Source organism: Tiliqua scincoides, chromosome 4 (assembly GCF_035046505.1).
Source record: "Tiliqua scincoides isolate rTilSci1 chromosome 4, rTilSci1.hap2, whole genome shotgun sequence".
NCBI classification, from domain to species: domain Eukaryota; kingdom Metazoa; phylum Chordata; class Lepidosauria; order Squamata; family Scincidae; genus Tiliqua; species Tiliqua scincoides.
Window position 1 is genome coordinate 24,772,570 of NC_089824.1, and position 22,754 is coordinate 24,795,323.

The 22,754-nt window shown below is 44.2% G+C and overlaps 1 protein-coding gene across 1 annotated transcript in view; it reads right to left on the minus strand.

Annotated features, from left to right (window-relative positions):
* Positions 1-1,756: 1,756 nt before the first annotated feature.
* Positions 1,757-22,754, minus strand: part of GRHL2 (grainyhead like transcription factor 2) — a 105,062-nt gene continuing 84,064 nt past the window's right edge. Inside the window, exons 10-16 of the mRNA XM_066624391.1 lie at positions 16,010-16,097; positions 15,761-15,897; positions 13,645-13,676; positions 12,197-12,288; positions 9,147-9,232; positions 3,984-4,048; positions 1,757-1,871 (exon numbers count right to left, since the gene is read on the minus strand). Of these exons, the coding sequence (XP_066480488.1) occupies positions 1,757-1,871; positions 3,984-4,048; positions 9,147-9,232; positions 12,197-12,288; positions 13,645-13,676; positions 15,761-15,897; positions 16,010-16,097 (615 nt within the window). The remainder of the gene's footprint in view (positions 1,872-3,983; positions 4,049-9,146; positions 9,233-12,196; positions 12,289-13,644; positions 13,677-15,760; positions 15,898-16,009; positions 16,098-22,754) is intronic.

A 22,754-nucleotide genomic window follows, 5' to 3' on the forward strand; every position in this document is an offset into this window, starting at 1 on the left:
GAAGAAAGGAGCTGAATAGGGGAAAGGAGGCTAAGTCACCAGGACACATTGGAGCATTTGTTCAAGGGTGCAGAAGCTATCCCTGATAACTTGGCTTCCTAGGATTGCTGGCATGCAGTTCCCTAGATCAGATCCACTGAGAAAAAGCCTCTTCATGTGAGTCTTGACACATCCCAACCATGATCACAGGTATGCAGTTTCTTTATTGGCACCATTCACAAGTGCAGGGTCATGTGAATTGCATCAGGGAACATCCCTGAAATAGGAAGATCTGTAAGTTGTGTGAATGAATCCTGGGTTTCATTTTTATCAATTGCTTTCGTTAAATTGAAAAGAACACAAACACACAAGCAGCTGCTCAGCTGGTCTGCACCGTGTTTGCTGACCCAAATCTGATTTGATCCAAATCTATTAGTCCATTTTATGACTAGCTATAAATAAAAAGACCATCTGGTTTGATTTAGGTTGGGTTCCAGTTTGCCAGAGGGACCAAAGTACAGGCAAACTGAAAGGGAGACACACACGTCATTTCTTCAGAAAGCCTAATGTCAGCACTGGAAACAGACAGAGGGAAGGAGGGAGTTCCCTTATTTCTGACTGCACACACAATACATCGGCAAAAGGATGCATCCAGCATAACCGAAAAGGATAAAACTCCAAGGATGCAAAGAAAGGATAAACAGTACAGCAACAGGAAGGCTGTGCAGCACCATTGCACAGAGACTGAGGATGGAAGGGCGAGATCACAAGGAGAGACAAAGATTTAAAAAAGATTCAAAGCCTTAAGCTCATGGAGTAAATGCTCAAAGCAAGCATGAGAGAAGTTTTAACATTCTAACACGCTGGACATGGTTGGCAGCCTTCAGTCTCGAAAGACTATGGTATACGCCTAGAGCACCCGGTATTCCCAGGCGGTCTCCCATCCAAGTACTAACCAGGCCTGACCCTGCTTAGCTTCTAAGATCAGACAAGATCAGGCATCTACAAGCCACAGATGAAACTTTATCAACCTCAATGTACACAGAGTAGCCAATGGCTTCTGATTCCAGCACTGAATGGAGTGGCAGTAAACACATCCACACAGGTACGAAAAATATATTATTACATATTATAAACATTATATACAAAGGTTAAAATGGATGCTGCTTTACTTACAATTACAGGCCATCTGAGTGCCTGACTTTTACAGTCCTCAGTTGCCCTGTGCTGGGGAACACTTGGAGGTACGTGGCTAAGCTACATGTTACTCACTCAGCCCTTGGGAATTTTGTACAGGTGAAGGCTATCAGTCACTTTTCCCATGGTTAGTTCTGCATGGATGAGAATACGGTATCCTCCAGTAATTTATTTTGGAAGACGCAATTTTAATAATAAAGTCCCAGCTGGACTAATGCAATTCCTCAGATTCATTTTCTTCTGAATAAACCAACTGATTTTTTTTTTCTTTTTGTAAGTCACTGTCTCACACTAGCAGTAAGTGAGATGGTGGAGTCCAGAGTCCTTGGATTATTTACAAATTACAGAGTGAGGAACAATAAATAAGAAACTTTCTGCAGGTGTATTGGTTCACCTTGACCAGGCTGGTCAACCAGGTTGGTTTCCTGTGCCAAAAAGGAACATGGCTGTTTCCGATGAAGTGCTGTAGCAGCCTCCCTTCTCAGCATCAGTGAGTAACCAGATCTTTAAGAGAAACTGTTCCTTTCCTTAAGTTGAAGGCAACATGCTATGACTTCACAGGGCTGGACTCTGACCTGAATTAGATCTCTGTCAATGTGATCTTGACACCTTCCCCTAGGCTCTCCATGTTTAGGATGAAAGTGTCTTCATTGGAATAATGTTCAATGATGTTGTCGTCCATATTTACCAAGATCCTGGAATTGGAACAAGATATGTTAGTATAATTCCCCACTTCAGTTATGAGAGGCTAGATTTGGAGCAAAGCTATATACCTATCTTGTGAATGAGGCTTGCATGCTTGGTTTCTCAAATGCAAACAACAGCCATGCAGGCTGAGTTGCCAAGTCTGACTGAAGTTATTCTATGAGATCCCCCCCCCCCCCCAACATGACATAAGGCCATTAAACCAAGGAGGCCCTGTTAAAATCTTCAGGATTGCTTTCAGCAGCCACCTGGAGTTTGATGCTGATTCCTAGAGACTCCAGGACAATCCTGGAAGTTTGAGAACCCTCCATGCAGGGGCTGACTGTAGATTGGGACCATGGTATGTGGGGGAGGGAAGACGACTTTAATACTTTCCCCCATGGTCCTAATCCCAGCCTTTTGTGGTGATTGTTTGACCTGGCAGAGAAAAAAATATCCCACTGAAGCCAAAGAAGGTTTTCCCCCCAAATTAGAAAGAAGCTATGTGGTCTGTGAATGAGTGAGATCAGGATTAGAAATGGAGTTTCAAGGGCCGGGCATCTTTTGTAAAAAGTACCTTAGGCAGGAGGGCTTGCTAAAGAGAGTCAGTGCCAGATAAGAGTAGACAGTACTGGGTTCATGAACTAAGGATGCAATCCAAAAAAGGCAATGGGCCAGTGCAAGGCTCTTGTGCCGGCCCACTGGTATCGAGAAAGTGCCATAAAGCACTTTCACGCCACTGAAAGAGGACGGAGGCCAGCGCACGGACATGCGCCAGCCTCCAGAAACCAATGCAAGCCCTGCTTGGCCAGCCTAAAAGATAAGCCCACGCTGGCCAAGCTAGGTCAGTGTGGGGGTCTGGAGGGACATGGGGAGAGTGGGAGGGAAGCATTTCAGGATAGGGGGAGGGCGGGCAGGCTCATGAGCGGGCAGTGGTTAAGTGAGGGACAGGCCCAGGACCTGGCTCTTATGCCAGGTTCTATCTCCATTCCAAGGTAGCCCAGGGCAGCTCTGTGCTGCTCAGATCTGCGCTACCTAAAGAGGTGGCACAGCCCATTGGGGCTACTGCAGCATTACCTGGGGTAAGGGGAAGCGATTCCCCTTGCCCTGGGCTGAGCCACAACTGGTTCCAACCCTGCCTTGGATGTGGGGTAGGCCCGCCGGCCTGCCTGCTCCAAGGTAGATTAGGATTGGGCTGTAACGCTTTGAATTAAGGCCAGTTAAAACAGAGACTGGTGAGCTTGGTTGAACTGGAAATCAGCAATGATTTAACGATATCATCTCCGAATGCCAGGAAGATGCTGCCATGCCACTGCAGAGCCATGGGATGGTTCTGCACAGTCGCATTTAATTTTTAGAGGGAACAGTGGTAGGGCTGCCAGTTAAATTTACAGCAGGGAAATACTATTAAAGAGATGGGGTTAGAATATTGCCCAAGTTCTGTACAATGGCTGTTCTCCTTCTTTCCATCTTGGAATTCTGAGGTTTCAGGCTATTCTATTCTATTCTATTCTATTCTATAAGATATTCTGTTCTTAGCTGCTCTATGGTAAATCTCCATGGTAAATCAAATACCAATTATTCTCTACTTAATTTTGGATAACACTGAATTAGACTGTGTAGATTATAAATGGCCCCTTGTGCTGTGAGAGTGCTGATCCTTCCAAGGCAGCTTAGGTAATGTGGCAAGTCCGAAACCAAAGTGAGCAGCCTCCAGTGCAGTGCTGTTTGAGATGAGGGGAGCAGAGAAATAACTTTTCCCACATGGTCTGGGGCTTGGCACGTTACCTGAGTGGCACAAGAAGTGACAGCAGTGGCTTGCAGCAGTGGCTCCCACTCAGCAAGTAACATGCAAAGTCTGATTGTAGAGCTTACCCCCAAAACCCTTGCGGCTAAAAGTGGCAAGTGGCAAATTAGTAGTTCTGCATTTTCTTCAGAAGCCAATGATTGGTTTGGTGTCTACTGCCCCCAACTCCCCTTGAACTGTCAGAAATTCAGGACAAAGATCTCCTCTTGTACTACTACAGAGCAGGCCCTGGAGCAGAAGAGTCAGTAGCTCCACTCTGGGGTCTTAAGATATTTCTGTAAAAACATCACTCGGGGCCAAGAATAGTTTCTCTTACCCTTTTTTGCTCTTCTTGTAAAGCTTTATTATCTTCTCAGCTGGAAGACCATATTTCTCAGAAATCTGAATTCAAAAAAAGAAAAGGGAAGAAGAATACTGTGTGAACAAGAGGACTGATATCCAGTACTACCACCTTTAAGTAAAGACTGTGGTTAACACTCTGGGGACTAAAGAGTATTCATTCTTCTCAATTTTGCCATCTTTGAGAGACAGACTAAATATCATTAGGGTTAATCGAGCTCCCAGGCACTTTAAGACCTGCAATGAGGAGAGCATTGGACTAAATGACTGCCACAGTTCCTTGCAATTCTAACCTGTGAGTCTATAAAACATACATGTAAGTTCATATATGAACTTGGGGGCAGGGCCTAGGAGAGGGGGTAAGGGGGGTAATTTGTACCTGGGCCCAGGGTCAGAGGAGAGGGGGGGCCTAGGAGCCAAAGGAGGGGGCTCAGAAATTTCCTAGGATCATATGTTTTCCAATCTCACCCAGACTCACTGTCCATATGGGATGCTGGGGGCACTACCATGGGCACATGGTGGTAACTGCTGCCACAAGTCATACACACCAGGCCCAGGAATGCATACATTCTTTAACAGTGTCACATCTGGGAGGAAACTGACCTGCTACAGTAGTTCTTTGGCTTGGAATCTGCTAATCATGGAGTGTATAGGAGCTTAGTGACACAGCTGTGGGATTGCAGCTACTGCAGAAGTCGGTTTTGGTGTACACAGGACATTTTTTTCTATCCTAGTGTAAGCCTAAATACAATGATGCTAATCTCTTGCAATGATTTTCTAGATTTGAAATATTTTAGAGGGACTTAGGAGTGAGTTTGGTTTTCCGTATTACTGTATCTAGCTGCCAACTCTGGGCAGGCAGGTAGACCTGAGCTCTGCATTAGGAAGCCTGGTAGACCTGGGCTCCAAAGACTATTCCATCTGTTGCCATTTTCCTCCTGCCTGTTTTGCCCCCATTCTGCCCACCCCCATTGCCACCCTCCGCCCCACTCTGAATCACCCCTTCCCTCTTTGGGAAGGGGCCCAAAAGAAACTTTGTACCCCCTGATAAAATTCCTCTCAGAGGCCCTGAACTTGGGACATTCCAAAGTGTTCAGCTGAGCTTTCTTAGGCAATTCAAACAGTTGAAGCCAGGAAGATGAATCATTGTAGCTCATTAATTAACAACCTACGGAAGAGTGTGTGTGCGCACAGATATATGTATATATAAAAGAAAGTGATCTTGTTATCTATTCAGGGATAGAGAAAGATACCTGGGAAGAATTCTACAGCTTGAACAGAAAAACTTCACAGCCATTTTTGGAAGCATTTCACTTCCCACACCGTCAGTCAGTATTACTGGGGTAGGTCTTTTCATAATGATAATGTGATAACATCCATCTGTGTTTATGGAATTTGGAGCACACAGATATTGTGGGATGTCCTTCAATTAGTCACTGATGTGTCGATTTCAGAATTGTTAACAGAGTTCTTTTTGGAAAGATGCTTTGCTCTTTCTCTCTAGCTTTAATAAAGTAACATCATATGAGAGAGTTTCCTAATGTTGATACCAGAGAGGCTTCTTTGTCACAGACTGACCTTGGCAACAGGATATAGCAAAGTATCAAAGTAAATTTCTTTCTCTTTTGCAGGTCAGAATCAACATGCAACTCAACTACATTACCAATCTGGGAAAGATTAAAGAATCACTTCATCCAAATCCTTGTACTGAAGAAGGAGTCATTCAATATACCTAATAAGTGGTTCTCAAGTTGGCATTTAGCTGTGATTACATATTTGCTTGGATTAATGTTTAAAATTTTCTGTTAAGTGGAATATCTTGGACTACATGTACAACAATTTGAGCCCTCTAGTTAGCATGGAAGTACCTTTCTGATATCTCTTAAGCACGTCCCAAACATCACATACACTAATAAACAACTACTATCAGCTATGGAACTACAAACTGTCTCTACATTGTGCGCTCTCTCTCTCTCTCTCTCTCTGTTAAAAAGAAAGAATTTTTCTTTAATGAGAACATAAAGAACCAAGTCAACACATAGTTTTCACTACGCTAAGACAAGTCTCTGACATTAGGAGAACTGGGATAGGAAAACTGAGATTCATAAATTTGATTGCTTTATTCGGGTCATGAATAAGGGCTTGAGGAAGTCCCTACAAAAATTAAATTAAATGGGAATGTACTCTCCCATCTGAGTACATACTGTATGGACAGGAGGTTTAGCACTCAGATAATCAGAGAACCTTTCTTATTGCTGTTCCTAGTTCTCAACTTGTTAAAATGGTTTATTCTCCAACTGCTGCTGTGCTATGGACATCGCCCATGATCTCTGCCCTTATAACATGTCTGACGAAGCAGGTGCTGCCAATGAGATAATTCATGCTGTTAACACAACGTAGTTCTCTAAAGTGTCACAACACAGAAAAAAAGCACAATTGTGAAGATAAAACTGCCTGCTCTTTTGGGACATGATTACAAAAAAATTACAGACAGGACAGTTCCTTTGTTTGCACAAACCCACCAGCAGGAGGCAACAGTTCTTTTCTAGAAATCGAGGCACATTTCTTAATAACATTTCTTAATAACTTAATAACAAACTGGCCACAGCTCTCCAGTAAAAGGACTATGTGTGTTCCAAGATTCTACTGTAAACGTGCAGATTTCAGAGCTGGTGCAGAACTCAACAGTGTGAAAGCTGACGTGGTTTTTTTTAAAAACAAGTTTCCAATCCTGAAGATAGCAATGAACATTTGTGGACTTTAAAAAGTTCGATGAAAAATCTCAGAAGGCAACTAAGGAGGGCAACCATTGGGCAGCATGAGCACTCTATAACGTTCGCACGACTAAAAGGAACAGAATTAATTGTGCGTGCAAGCACTAGTGTGCAGAGTATAAATACACAGGCCTGGTTTTCCTGCTCAACTGACAGCGCATTTGAGAAGCACTTGAATTTAAAGTGCCCAAGTCTCTAAGGTTACAGTGTTGGCTGAAACGCCAAGCACTACAGCATAGCTGGGCTATTAAATTCAGACCCACCGTGTATGGTTGTGCAGCTTGTGCACTGCAGAAGAGTGCCATATCTAAGGGGGTGCCATTCACCCCCTTAGACAGAAGGAGTATGTTCCTTCTATCCTTCTACCCCTTAGGTAGAAAGAGTATGCTGGCAGAACAGCACTTTGCCAGCAAGCATGGCGAGGAAGAGGTTGCTTTTCCTAATCTGCACCAGGACACCATATGAGCTAGTAGTAGCCCTGATTAAATAGCTCCAAAGAAGAGGCAGACTGCCCTTCGGTACACAAAGGCTAGAAGACCACAAAGACCACATTAGCTTCTTCTTAAAGAACTTCCCCGGTAGCTCACATCAGTTCCTTCATCTTGGAAAGTAACTCCACAAAGGCCAAACAAAATAATTATTCTTGGCAGAAGTCAGCATCCTTCATGTTATTAACAGGTGCTTAAATGGTGAGGATGTTGCTTATGTGGACAAAGAGGGACTGGCACGGTTTGACAATATTTCATCTTTACTCTCCTGATAACTCTCCTATCAAAGAATTAGATAATTTTTTTCTTTTTTGACATTTGAAGACAGAGATTGTTCAAGAATTCATTTGAATAAATCAGCTCAGTGAGCTTAGGCTGTCTTGGCAACCTGCTGATAACACTGAATTCAGATCTTGCTTGCCTATTAGATAAGCAAAATCTATAATGCATTTTTAAATAGGATGGTTGTGAGGATAAACAAGATAAGAATTGTAAAAGCTCCAGGCTAGAAAATATGGCTGCAAGTTGTCTTCATGAAGCAACAGGTTCTCACCTTCTGTTTTGGACAGTAGTTTGCTTTGCACTACCCTGGAACTACCTTCTTAAACCAGCCCTCCTTTTTAACCCAGCTAGCATTAGACTTGCCTTCCACCATAGTGGCTGCTCCCCCCTCCCCAAGAACCCATCACCAGCAACAGGCCTTGCAGGACTTCTACCAAGATGGACACACCACCTCATCCCCCAGAACTTCAGGAACACCACTCATTAATGGGCATAAGCAATGAAAACCTGCCCAGAGTGGCATCGCCCAATGGATGCACCGGGGGGGGGGGGGAGAGAAGCTATCAAGCTGCTGGCCCCACCAGCAGAGGAGGGGAGTGAGTCCTCAGGAGGGGATCAGCCCCCAGGAGTGAACAGGAGCAGGTGCACCTAGGGTAGCCTCAGGCCAGCAGGAGTGTGCAGCAGTAGACTGGGTGGGGTGGGGTGGTTTATGGGACCTAATCAGACTTGGGGGGGGGAAGATAAAAGGGAAACCAGGGAGGCTACTGCAGAGAGAGCAGACCCTGAGGAAGAGGTTCCTTCTTCCAGTGCTGCAAGCTGACCACTGGTGGGTGGAGGAGGAGGTGAAGTAAACCCCCTCCCCAGCCAAGCTCTGAGACTCAGGAGAAGAGGGGAAGAGAGACACTGACTGGGTGGCACCATATCCCCAACTCTCCAAGACCAAAGTTCCACAAGTATTTCCAACTGTTCAAAATAGAAAACAAGAAACCTTGCAGTGCAAATATCCACACCTGAGAACTGCTGGGTCAGGCGCCATGATTTAACTACATCTGCCCATTTCCAACATTCTGGCACCACCCAGTCCAACCAATAAAGCAGAAGGGGGCTATGCAGATGAAGAGGTAGAGCAGTGCAAATACACTGATTCTCAAGGACTGGGATCAGCAAAGGTGAGCAGCAGGTTTGCCATCCCCACCTCAAAGGGAGTCCCCAAGTGCACCTTGGCCACCATTCATTCCTATGAAGAAACAGAAAGGGCTGCATTTGAGGCCAGTGGCATTGGTAGAAGTAAAATCTACCCACCACACTTGACACTGGAAGGCCCAATCTACAGTGACAGAGAACCTGCAGAAAGCTGCAATGATTCTTTGTGCACTGTACAACACCCAAGCAATATACAAGCCTTCTCTCCATATACAAGCCATATATCACAATGATGGGCATTTTTCTCATCCTCATGATCAGGACAATTTTGAACAAATATAAAATATTATTTTATTTTGTTTGAATCCTGCCTTTCCTCCAAGAAATTCCAAGAGAAGGACTTTTTTGTTTTAATAGAGCATAATAAATAAGATTGGGATGACAGTTACTTACCGCTTCCATTAGCCCCTTTACAGTGGGGGACTTTAACATCAAAGCATCAAACACTTCATCAGCCTCTTTCCTCACATACAGGAGCACTAAAAGGACAAGAACCAAACCCACAGTTGAATTACTTCCCATTGCACAGAAAACAGTTCCTCTCAAACCAATGACGAGTGAAAAAAGCAGACACCCATAATACAAATAAAACTATCCAATGTAATAAGGATGTGAAGGGATAGGAGGAGAATTCACTGATGTGGACAGTAGCGTATTGGGGGGGGCGCAAAAGAGTAACTGCTACAGATGTCACAATGCACAGTGTAAGCAGCCCCTCCCACTCGTTGTTGGAGCAATTATGGGCAGCAACGGCAGTGCACAGGAGATGCTGTTTGGTTTGGTGAATGCCTGAGCATTGCCATCGCTGCCTGAAATGGCTCTGGGCGAGTGGGAGGGGCTGCTTACATGGCGCATTGCGGCGCCTGCAGTACTTACTGTTTTGTCCCCCCCAGCTACTCTACTAGAAGTGGAAATACCCAGAGGAAATATATGTCCCTTTTTCTTCCCAGAAAGCAAATGGCTGAATACCTGCATTCCCAAATACTTAGTGAACTTACAGTGCAGATTTAAATATTTGTGCTGATGTTTTGCTAAAACTGATTGGTAAGCCTGATTTCTTGCAAATTTATTTCCTAGAAACTAGAACTAAAATCTTAATTTAAAAAATCAATCCCACAAGAAAAATAATTATTCTCATCTAAGTCAACAGCCTATTGGTGAGCCAGTGGGTGGGAGGTTTAAAAGTTTACTTTTTAAGTGGTTTATGGCACTGTGTTTATACTGCATTTTAAATTAAAAACCACCATCACCCAAAGTGGCTTACAATTAAAAATTCAGCATAATTACAATTCCAAAAAAATCACAGTTAACAAAGAGTGGACACAAGTGCCAGCATGATGTAGGAGGCCTTTACGTATTGCTTGCATAGATAGGCTGCCACTCATATCCTGGGCTATCTCTACTGTAATGCTTGTACAGCACCAGCAAATGCCTTGTTTTGTAACAGTATGCTGGTGTTGCTCTTGGTATAAGCACATGAGTGCAACGTAGCAAGATTCAAGACAAAGCACATGTGATGTATCTGTTGCTGGACTAAACCACTTCAGACTGTGGATGAGGTTCTGAATGTTTCCTCATGTGAGAAAAGCAAGCTTCCTATGCAGTTAAAAACTTGCATGTCAGGGAGAAAAGGTAGAAGCCTGGAATCTTCTCTCTACATGTTGGCTGGGTATGTACTGTATATGCACTGAGCTTTTTATACAGGGGAGGGTGAAAAATTTCATCCCTTGCCAGGACTCAGTAGTAGTACAGTAGTATTGCATACAGTACAGTAGTACTGTATAGTCCACCAAGAGATATATCAGATGGTCATATATCAATGACTACTAATCACTGCAAGCTAACTTTTAGGAAGGGGTTTTCCACTTTTTTAAAATCTCTGAACAAAATAGAAAACTTCCCACTGAAAGTTGTAATTGCTTCATCAAAACTCATTTCACTAAACTATTGGTTCTCAAACTTTTAAACACCAGGACCCACTTTTGAAAATTGCACTCTATTGGGACCCATCTAGCTTTATGAGCCCAAAAAAATCGGGTTTCACTTTCTCAGCCGCTCAAGCCTCTGGTTTTACTATTTGGGGGGGGGGGCTTCTGGAGCATTTGCTGAGTTCCATGTTCATAGGCTCGGGACATTTCTCGTGGCGTTGCATTCCCCTCGCTCAAAAGGCTGCAGCAGCCTGATTTATGAATGCTAGGGGTGTGGCTAAAATGGTGATTGGATAGCAGTGCTACCCATCCCCCTCACCCCCCGTAGCAGCTTGTTTAAACCTTGATGCACATAGCCAAATCTTCCTTGTCAGTTTCATGAACCACAAAAGATTTGGGCTGTGATGTGCTGGAGGGTCCTGACCCACATTTTGGGAACTACTGTAATTATCATAAACACAAACCAAAGAAAGCTACAGCACTTTTCCATTAGACCAAGACCTCTAACAATTGTGTAGAAGAGGGATTTTCAGCAGGTGCAGCTTGTCATCTCACAGAAATTCCTTCCTCTACACTATTGTTAAAGGTTCAGGAGCCCTAAAGTTGAAAGGCTGGCCACTCCTGCACCAGACATATGCCTTCAAGATCTTTAACAGGAAAGCTGAAAAATAAGTAAATGCCAGCTTCCAAGGAAATTTCATAAAACAGAAAAAAAATTGTTTTATATGAACCCATGTTGATGCTTTTTACACCTGAGAGTAGCTTAGATTTATGCAGAGAGAAGAGACTTTTGTTTACAATAATGCAACAGCAGTATCTGCTAAAATGTTTCAATATTCAGGCCTTCTGAATAAATTAAAAAATAGCAGATCACGCCAGGGTTTCCTCTAATCTTCACCCTTGAGTGCGCAGAACCCAAACCATAGCTGCACAGGGACAGCTCAAGATTTGCAACACCGTGCAAATCATTTTCTTCAGTGATCTAAATGGAATATTGTCCCTGATTAACGGGAGCCAAAACTCATCCTTGTCAATTCAAAGTTTCTCATTCATTTAAATGGAGAGCTTACCCATGAATACAAAGGAAAGTACTATTTACCCTTTCGAGAAATAAACAAGAAAGAACTTGCAAAACATAGAAAGGGAGGACTTCAATGCAAACTGGAGATCTTATGCTCATCATTAGCAATTGCTCAGCTTTAGATTGCTGTAGAAACAATCCCTTCAATATTAGTTCATCATTTGTAATTGACTAACGGTGCTCAGTAACAACAGAAATGCATACAATGGCTTTTATACAGTCTGACCTGGAAATTAATAACTTTAGTATGCAGAAATCTTTTTGTAAATTGATCACATTTTATATTTAAATGCTGATGTTTTCTGATCTTGACACAGACACACCCTTCGTAAGTATGCCTCCATCTTCCCATTCCATGTTCTCTCCCTAACAACCTTCAAATTAATTATGACTCAGAGAAAATGAGGCAAAGCGCCTTAAGAATTAACTGGTACCTCTTTTTGTTCCCTCTTCTTTTATTTGCTTCAGCTGTGGTGGGCCAAATTCCTCCTCTACTGGCCGGAATATCCTTTTCGCCAAGATACTGCTGTTGGAAAGGGGGAAAAACAGATTTGTTGTATAAAACTCATTGTTATGGTAACTATCCTCCTAATTTTGGAACAGAGCCTGTGCTGTGCTAGTTATCTTGGCCAAGGCTTCTTTGAAGATGGCACTCTGGGTTTTTTTTCCTGCTTTGTTAGGGTCCCTAGAGAACAGCAATAGCAACCCCCATATATTCCCCACCCTTCCTCTCTAGCCAAAACATAGCTCATGTTTAAAATAGATCTAGGTACATTTTACAATCAATCTATAATCAAGATTATTGTTTAATTTAATAACCCCATGTATTGTGGTGCCACAACTTATGACTTAGAGCAGTGGGTCCCAAACTGTGAGACTGCAACCCACCAGGGCAACTGGAAGAGGGCCATTCCCCCTTAAGGGGAGTGGCCCAGAAATGGGGGCCCGATGGCACCACTGGGAGTAAGGGTTTTTTCCCCCTACCTGGGGGGTCACACTAGCCTCCAGGAGGCTCCAGCAGGCTCACAGACCCCTCTGCAGGCCTCCCCACTGCTCCAAATAGCTCTGATTGGTGACTGTAGCCCACTCCCAGTTTTTGCATGAAAACCAGAAGTGGGCTCTGATTACTAATAGGAGCTATTTGGAGCAGTGGGGAGGCCTGCAGAGGGGACTGTGAGCCTGCTGGAGCCTCCTGGAGGCTAGTGTGACCCCCCAGGTAGGGGAAAAAAACCCTTACTCCCACATTTATTGCTGCAGTGCCATCAGGGCCTTCCCCCGCCCCCGTCAATACTTACCACAGTCCCAAAGTTTGAGTAGGACTTTGGAAACCACTGACTTAGAGTACTATTATGTGATGTACTAAAACTAACAATGTTGTATCTCTTCTGTAACTATGTGCAAACACTGTACAGGAACATATACTGATATAGAATTTGACAATGGCGAAAATCTTAGTTTTGATGTAAAAACCATCAAACCACGAAGTTTTTAGGTCTTGAGGCCAAAAAGACAGCCAAGAAATATATACAAATTGCCTTAATTTGTACAGTATAGAAACTGAAATATTCAGCTTTTCGAATTACAGCATTCAGGCTGCTTTGCAGAATTTTATTTATTTTTTTTACCACACAGAAAGCCCTGAAGTACATCTGTTAAGAGAATATGTAGATGAACAAGTGAAATAGTCCGTAGAATTAAAAAAAAATCAGCTTGTTTCTATCACAAGGTGACAAAAGTCACAACAAAGTAGAGAATCCTGCCTTGGCCAAGATAAAAGTTAAACATTCTACTTTCAACTGCATGAGAGTTTCAGCACTTGGTTTGTTTTTCCTATGGAGCTGGACTCCTGGCTGTAAAGCTTATGAGGCAATAAATGTCTTACCCTTCTCGCTCGTCGTCTGTGTTATAGTAAACCTGTAAGAGCAAACGAAAATAGATTTATTGTTATGATATCATCAGGAGTTGCTACACAGGAGAACTGAAGAAGAGCCAAAGTAGCTGCATCTGGGCTCCATCTTGTATCTTTCTTGTAAAAAAAAAAATAATTGCTCACTTCATCCAACATAGGCATGTTCCATTCATTCCAATGGCCATTGTGCTGGAAAAGTTCCTAGCAAATTAAGTCCTTTTATTGCGGTCAGAAACTAACAAAGAATTAAGTACATACCCAGTGGAGCCAATGGAAATGAGCACATCTATCTGCCATGGAACTAGCCAATGTGGTATAGTGGCTAGAGTGCTGGACCACAAACTTGACCACAAAACTCACTACATGATCTTGGGCCAGCCAATCAGCTGCGCCTACCTCACAGGGTTGTTGTGAAGGTAAAGGGAGCATGCTGCCCTGGAGTCTGCAGAGGACAGGTGGGATAAAAACCAGATACTCAGGTAGGTATGAATGGTCTCTATATCTGTGGGCTCTGATGTCTAACACAGCCAACTTCTCAACCACAAGGAGTCCTCGTGACATAGTGTAGTCTGTCTGTTGGTTGGGCAATTTCTTCATCATCTTGTGCTGAACCAGGAAGAGACATCACCAGCTCTCCAGCTGATGGTGATGTGAGAGAGGCAGGGCCAGAACGAGGTGGTGGGGGATTTAATACAGAGAAGGAAAGAGATGAGGAGAGAGGCAATAGGAGACAGAAGAGAAAGGATGTTGATGGAAAAAGCAAGAGACAAAGAAACAAAGTAGGAGTCAGCGAGAAAGAGAGGCAAGAGAAAGTGATGGGCTTATGCCTTGTGCCTTTGACTTTTCCGAGTGGTGAAGACTTTTCCGAGTGGTGAAGACCAGAAGTGATTGTGAGGAGCTCCAGAAGGATCTCTCCAGACTGGCAGAATGGGCAGCAAAATGGCAGATGCGCTTCAATGTCAGTAAGTGTAAAGTCATGCACATTGGGGCAAAAACTCAAAACTTTAGATATAGGCTGATGGGTTCTGAGCTGTCTGTGACAGATCAGGAGAGAGATCTTGGGGTGGTGGTGGACAGGTCGATGAAAGTATCGACCCAATGTGCGGCGGCAGTGAAGAAGGCCAATTCTATGCTTGGGATCATTAGAAAGGGTATTGAGAACAAAACGGCTAGTATTATAATGCCGTTGTACAAATCTATGGTAAGGCCACACCTGGAGTATTGTGTCCAGTTCTCAAAAAAGACATAGTGGAAATGGAAAAGGTGCAAAAGAGAGCGACTAAGATGATTACGGGGCTGGGGCACCTTCCTTATGAGGAAAGGCTACGGCGTTTGGGCCTCTTCAGCCTAGAAAAGAGACGCCTGAGGGGGGACATGATTGAGACATACAAAATTATGCAGGGGATGGACAGAGTGGATAGGGAGATGCTCTTTACACTCTCACATAATACCAGAACCAGGGGACATCCACTAAAGTTGAGTGTTGGGCGGGTTAGGACAGACAAAAGAAAATATTTCTTTACTCAGCGTGTGGTCGGTCTGTGGAACTCCTTGCCACAGGATGTGGTGCTGGCATCTAGCCTAGACGCCTTTAAAAGGGGATTGGACAAGTTTCTGGAGGAAAAATCCATTATGGGGTACAAGCCATGATGTGTATGTGCAACCTCCTGATTTTAGAAATGGGTTATGTCAGAATGCCAGATGCAAGGGAGGGCACCAGGGTGAGGTCTCTCGTTATCTGGTGTGCTCCCTGGGGCATTTGGTGGGCCGCTGTGAGATACAGGAAGCTGGACCAGATGGGCCTATGGCCTGATCCAGTGGGGCTGTTCTTATGTTCTTATGACTTAACAAGTCAAAGTTAAGCACTGTTTAAGGCTCACTTACTTCCTCTCCATTTCTTTGAACTGTGCATAAGTTTCCCATTGAAATCAACACGTTATAAAAGCTTTACTTTGGCTGAATTGGGCCTATTTTTTTTCTAGATAATATATAATTCCTAAGGTATGTCAGTGCTATTGATCTGCTAAGTTACCCTCCTACAGGATCTTATATCCCACCAAATGCCTTTGCACTTTGCATCATTTCCTACCTGTCCAGTCCTTTGGAGGTTTCCAAAGTGAACATCTGGTATGAAGAGAACAGGTTGGGAGTCCAGGTCAGTCATTGTTTTGAAGTAGGTGATGTCACTTTTCTTCTGGAGAGGGACGTTAGTGAGTTTTCCTTCAGCTGCTTATGGGAAATGGAATGTAAAGTTTAACATTTGAGTTAATCAGTACAATCAGTAAACTGTACCATCAGTACAGCTCAGCACTGTATAGACTGGAGGCCTCTTCCTCACCATTGCTACACGGGGGTTGCGAGAGTTGGCCTTTCACTTTCTTCCTGTTTTGCTTCCTCTCTTCATCTCGGATTTTCCTCTCGGCTCCCTGTTGTGAGAAGCACAGGCACAAAGATGAAGGAGGTGACTGTGCACACTGTCTCCATGTAACAGGGTCAAATGCCTCGCAGCTGTTCCATCCCATTCAACCAATGTGGTCAAATTTCCCCATCTTAAATTACAGGCAGTATTCAAGACTTTACTCATCATTTCCTTTTTTAAAAAAAACTCAGCTCTCTTCCAGGGTGTTGAACCAAGTCAACTGTACCAGCATGGAATCTGAACTATAATCATGACCTAGCCACTAAGCTGTGGTTTCTTAAATGAGGCCTTATGCATCAGGGACTTCAGATGCATCTGAGATTTTTATGGGATATGACGGTGCTGTGACCACACCTGTGGCCACCATGCATGTCCCTTGGTCTCAAACTGTGGCCATAGCTAAATACTAGTTTGAGGACCAATGGACAAGAGTTTGGCTATCACTGACTATCTGGCTTTTCTACTTTCCTCCCTCATGTGAAAATAATTTAAAAATCTTTAATTCTGCTTCGCTAACAACCCTCAGGGTCAGCTCCTCACCCAGATGCTTCTGATTTCTCTATTCTATTATCTCAATTTCTTGTTTACTGGCAGGTTAACTAGAAGCCATTCATTGCAAGACAAAAACAAGATAGGAACACAATTAAGTTATAAGAACATAAGAACAGCCCCACTGGATCAGGCCATAGGCCCATCTAGTCCAGCTTCCTGTATCTCACAGCCCACCAAATGCCCCAGGGAGCACACCAGATAACAAGAGACTTCATCCTGGTGCCCTCCCTTGCATCTGGCATTCTGACATAACCCATTTCTAAAATCAGGAGGTTGCGCAAACACAACAAGGCTTGTACCCCATAATGGATTTTTCCTCCAGAAACTTGTCCAATCCCCTTTTAAAGGCGTCTAGGCTAGACGCCAGCACCACATCCTGTGGCAAGGAGTTCCACAGACCAACCACACACTGAGTAAAGAAATATTTTCTTTTGTCTGTCCTAACCTGCCCAACACTCAATTTTAGTGGATGTCCCCTGGTTCTGGTATTATGTGAGAGTGTAAAGAGCATCTCCCTATCCATTCTGTCCATCCCCTGCATAATTTTGTATGTCTCAATCATGTCCCCCCTCAGGCATCTCTTTTCTAGGCTGAAGAGGCCCAAACGGCTCATAAGGAAGGTGCCCCAGCCCAGTAATCATCTTAGTCGCTCTCTTTTGATACTTTCTCTCGGGTATCTGCCCGAGGTCTTCTGCCGTGAAGACAGATGCAAAGAACTCATTTAATTTCTCTGCCATCTCTAAGTCTCCTTTTATCTGCCCTTTCCCTCCCTCACCATCTAGAGGGCCAACCGCTTCTCTGGCAAGTTTCCTGCTTCTAACATATTTGAAGAAGCTTTTATTATTCCCCTTAATGTTGCTGGCCATGCGTTCCTCATAGTCTCGCTTGGCCTCCCGTATCACCTTCTTACATTTCTTTTGCCAAAGTTTATGTTCCTTTTTATTCTCCTCATTAGGGCAAGACTTCCATTTACAGAAGGAAGTTTCCTTGCCCTTCACAGCCTCTCTAACTTGGCTGGTTAGCCATGCGGGCACCCTCCTGGATTTAGTGGAACCTTCTTTCTTTGTGGTATACACCTCTGCTGGGCCTCTATTACTGTTGTTTTAAGCAGCCTTCATGCACTCTGGAGAGATTGGACTCTTTTTACCCTCCCTTTCAACCTCCTTCTAACCAGCCTCCTCATTTGAGGGAAGTCCGCCCATCGGAAGTCAAGGGTTTTTGTTAGAGAAAACAAGGGTTTTTGTTTGCCTGGTATTCTTCCCCCAACGTGCATGTCAAAACGGATCACAGCATGATCACTGTTCCCCAATGGCTCAGTAACATTTACATCTCTAACCAGGTCCTGCGTACCGCACAATATTAAATCCAGAGTCACCTGCCCTCTGGTGGGCTCCATGACTAGCTGCTCTAAGCCACAGTCATTTAGCACGTCAAGAAATCCGGTTTCCTTATCGTGACCAGAACACAAATTGACCCAGTCAATATGAGGATAATTGAAGTCCCCCATGATTACAACCCTGTCCCTCCTTGTCACCTCCCTGATCTGTTTCCTCATTTCAAGGTCCCCATCCGATTTCTGGTCTGGAGGACGATAGCACGCCCCCAGTATTACATCGCTGCACAAGCCTGGTAATTTAACCCACAGAGATTCTACGGTGGAGTTGGACCCACCTTCAATCTCTACTTTGCTGGATTCTATCCCTTCCTTAACATAAATGGCCACCCCACCTCCAACACGCCCCTGCCTGTCCCTCCTGTAGAGTTTATAGCCCGGGATTGCGGTATCCCACTGATTCTCCGCATTCCACCAGGTTTCCGTTATGCCCACTATGTCAATGTTTTCCCTTGTCACCAGGCATTCCAGTTCTCCCACCTTTGCTCGTAGACTTTGGGCATTCGCATAAAAGCATTTGTACACGGAATGCCCTAGGATGGGCTGCTTATTCGCTCCTTTGTCCCCGCATCCTCTCATTGTGCCAAACCGTCTATCACATCCCATCACGCTACCTTTCCCAATTTCTTCTCCTACTCTGCCTTTGTCTTGTTGTTCTCTAACCTCCCCATCCTCATCCCATAGGGATGAGGAGTCCCAAACCGGATGCCCCTCGGCTCCTGTCGGCCTTCCCCCAGGGATCAGTTTAAAAGCTGCTCTGCCACCTTTTTAATGTTATGCGCCAGCAGTCTGGTTCCATTCTGGTTCAAGTGGAGCCCGTCCCTCTTGTACAGGCCCCAGGCCCCAGGTTAAGTTCTTTAGCAGATGACATATGTTCATTATGCCTTCACCACGATGAGGTTGCCCAACCACTATTTTTACCATTAGTGACCTTGTTGCACCAAAGCTCAAGGTCTGTTTGGCTGGGACATGGGATAGGACTTTCTCTTTGCAACATCAAGATTATGGAAGTTCCTTGCTTGGGAAACCCACACACACACACACACACACACACACACACACACACACACACACACACACACACACACACACACACACACACACACACACACACACACACATTTTTGGAGGAAGCAAAAACATTTCTATTTGACCACAATTTTACTCTGCTCTGAATGTTTAGCCCAGTAGTTCTCAAACTAGGGCGTTCCGCTCTACCCCCTTAAGGAGAAGGGGAAGACAGTGATGTAATCCCCAGGATCACACTGCTGGGAGCAGAAGGGCTTTCCTTTAACACAACTTACCTGTTACTGGGGTGTGGGGAGCACCCCGCAGAGCGCTCTGCATGGCTCCCCATGGCTTGTAGAAAATGAAAATAGCAATCGAGACCCACTTCCAGTTTCGTGATTGCAATCTGGAAGTGGGTCGCAATCGCTTTTTTCACTTTCTACAAGCTGCAGGGAGCCCTGCAGAGTGCTCCACAGGGCTCCCTGCACCCCCAGACCCCAGGAGCAGGTAAGGTGTGTTAAAGAAAAACACCCCTGCCTCCCACAGTGGCGCAATCTTGGGGATCGCGTCACTGCCCTTTCCTCCGCCCCTACACAAACTTTTGAGAACCCCTGGTTTAGCCTATCAGTTGTTGCTACCATTTTGATCAGTGCTGTGGTCTCAGTTTTTGTTTTGATTATAATACTGTATTTTACATTTTATTGTATGCTGCCCCCTGTTGGGCCCAAAAGATGGGATGTAACTATTTTAATTAAGTAAAACAAATATACCTAAGTATATAGAAGAAATGAACTAAGGGGGAAACAGAAATTAATCGGGAGTTGCACACACCATCAGATGTTTGCTGTACTAAAACACCTCTGGCACACACCCAGTTCTGTGTACTTTTCCTTCTTACCTTTCTTTTGATTGCAGAGGTACAAGATGAGCATCCTGATACTAGCAACAGGCATGATGAAAGCTATAATGCAGGCCACCATCGAAGCCCACAAGCCATGAGATTCAGGCTGGTAAACAGACATTTAAAAATACAAACTCATCCTGTAGGACTTTAAGGTCTCTCTCTGTTGACTCAGTAGGTGTAAGAGCTCTTTCTCAGCCACTGGCCCATGGTATGTAAATACATTATGAAGGAATTCCATACCACTGTGTACACAATAAAGAGCAGAGCACCTCTGCTGAAGTAACTAGGCTACCATTTACTGACGAAACAGAAATCTAACCTTCCAAAGATACGCACTTGGAATACGCACTTGGAATTGGGGCTGACTAATGTTTCTAAGACAACAGGAAAATGCCGGGAAAAACATAATAAAAAAGAACAAATGGATAATTCAATGAGACCAGGGGGAAAAAAATACTTGACTAGAAAACCCACAATGCTCTCTTCTCTGAAACCAATACATCAGCAGCACACAGCATAAGCAATAACTGCACTGGCTCCTTCAGTTAAAGACATCTGGGGCCCCAATCCTATCCAACTTTCCAGTGCCGGTGCAGCTGCAATGCAGCCCCAAGGCAAGGGTACAAATATTCTCTTATCTTGTGGAGGCCTCCATAACTACTTGCCCACCAGAGGGTGCAGCACACACCCCATTGGCACGGCTACACCAGGGCTGGAAAGTTGGATTGGATTTGGTCCTAAGTTATGGCCTAAGATTTGGCTGCGTGGGCATTTTTATGCAGGTGCAATATGTCCTTTGTAGGTGCTTTTGCACAAGCATGATAGCTCTGGGCCAGCAAAAGCCAGCTTTTTCCAAGTACATGTGTTCTGACTTCCAACCAGACCTTCAGAATGGAACTGGTAAATATGTTAGTGTATCATTTTTTCCCTAGTATCACCATATAACTTTGTGACATACCATACCTGTCCTTAACCATTGATCTGAAGCTGCAAATTAAAAAAAAAAATTCTTCATAGAAAATACAGCCAGCTGGGCTAGAACCTGGTTCTCACTGAGGTGGTAAGCTAGTGTGGACTGTACCATTTCAGACACTGGTGAAGGCCTAATATGATTGAATATCCTCCATATAAAGAAAACTCCCAGCACAAATAAGATCAGATACCTTGAAGAAGGACTCTAACCTAACTTTTCCCCTAACACTGTTAATTTCCATTGTGCCTAGTCTGCCCTTGACGCTCTGTGAACAACTACTTGGTCTACCTCTCCTTAACCCTACTTGAGATTTTGGCAGAATTTGCTCCGAAAGGACAGAATCTTAATGCTGAAAGAACCTTCTGTCAGTGGAAAGGACTAGACCAGGTTCCTCGTTGACTACTTCAAACTTGGAAGAGTCAGAGTAGGTGATCCTCACCTCTGAAAATATTTAACAGTTTGAAATCCAGACTTCTACAAAGTATGGGCAACATGCATGGACAACTCCTACCTAAATGACTGAGGGCCCAATCCTATCCAACTTTCCAGCACTGATGCAGCTGCAATACAGCCCCAAAGTAAGGGAACAGATGTTTCCTTACCTTGAGGAGGCTTCTGTGGCTGTCAGCTACTGCAGGATGCAGCGCATGCCTTGTTGGCATGGCTGCATCAATAATGGAAAGTAGGATAGAACTGGGCCCTGAGGCACTCTTTAAAAGGTGTTTAGGACAAATGAGGAGGCTCTGCTATAAATACTGAGCCGCTTTCCTACAGCAAGGTACAATCCTCATTCTAGCCTGACAAGACTGTTTAAGGAGGAGACTATACATTCTTTCCCTTTACTGAAAGAATTTACTTTTACTCTTTACTTGAAAGCCACCCCTGGAGATAACATAGCTGAAATCAGCCTTTCAGGGACCCCATCTACCATTTAACAATTACAATAGGAAACGGAGAATTCGGCTGTGCCCTGTAGGTACATCTGCTTTTTCAGAGCAGCCCTGTAGATGTACCCTCAGATCTCACTTCATGAAAAGTGATTTTGGAAACAGAGAGCTCATTCATACACCACTTTGTTCTCAACAGATGGGGATCTTTGAATCACTCCATAGTGGAGTCCGCAGGAGAAACACTCTTGAATGGCAACTCTATGACGTATGTGTTGCCATTCACATTAGTGGTTGGAAAGCAAAATATATGCAGGCATGGTGTCTGGGAAAACCAGTTTTATCTGTGTGTGTGTCCCGTCCCGTCCCCCCGTCCCCCATTTTTATATGCTGACACCTGCACTGTAACTTTAAGGTTAAAACTCTAAACAAAACATTGGTGGTGGCCTGGAATTCACCTTCAAATCTTTGTTAACATTAGATCTCACTCCTAATATGTGGCAGTGGCGCAGCTAGCAGGGGCGGTCTGCCCCAGGTACCATCCTTGGGGGGGGTGACACACCACAAATGCCCCAACATTGCTAACATCGTGAAGGTTAGGAGTAACCCCATCATACCATATACCGTTGGATGCGGAATTTCCAGCAGAATGCAATGCAAAACACTGGATTGAAATATCTCCTTTCCATCAAAAGTTATGGCCAAAAAACCAGAAACAAAAAATGCATGGAGCCCTATGGAAAATTAAACCGAGCCATATCACATGTTTACTCGTGAGTAGGCAAACCTGCCATAGTTTATCGGAAAGGGCAGGCTGAGAGCAATCCAATGACACCAGAATGGTTCCTATCCAATGAAAGCAGCCCCCCCAAAATGTCCAAAAAGGAAGTCCCTCCCTCCAAGCAGAAGAATGTATTGAGCCCTATGAAAAGACAAAGTAAGCCACA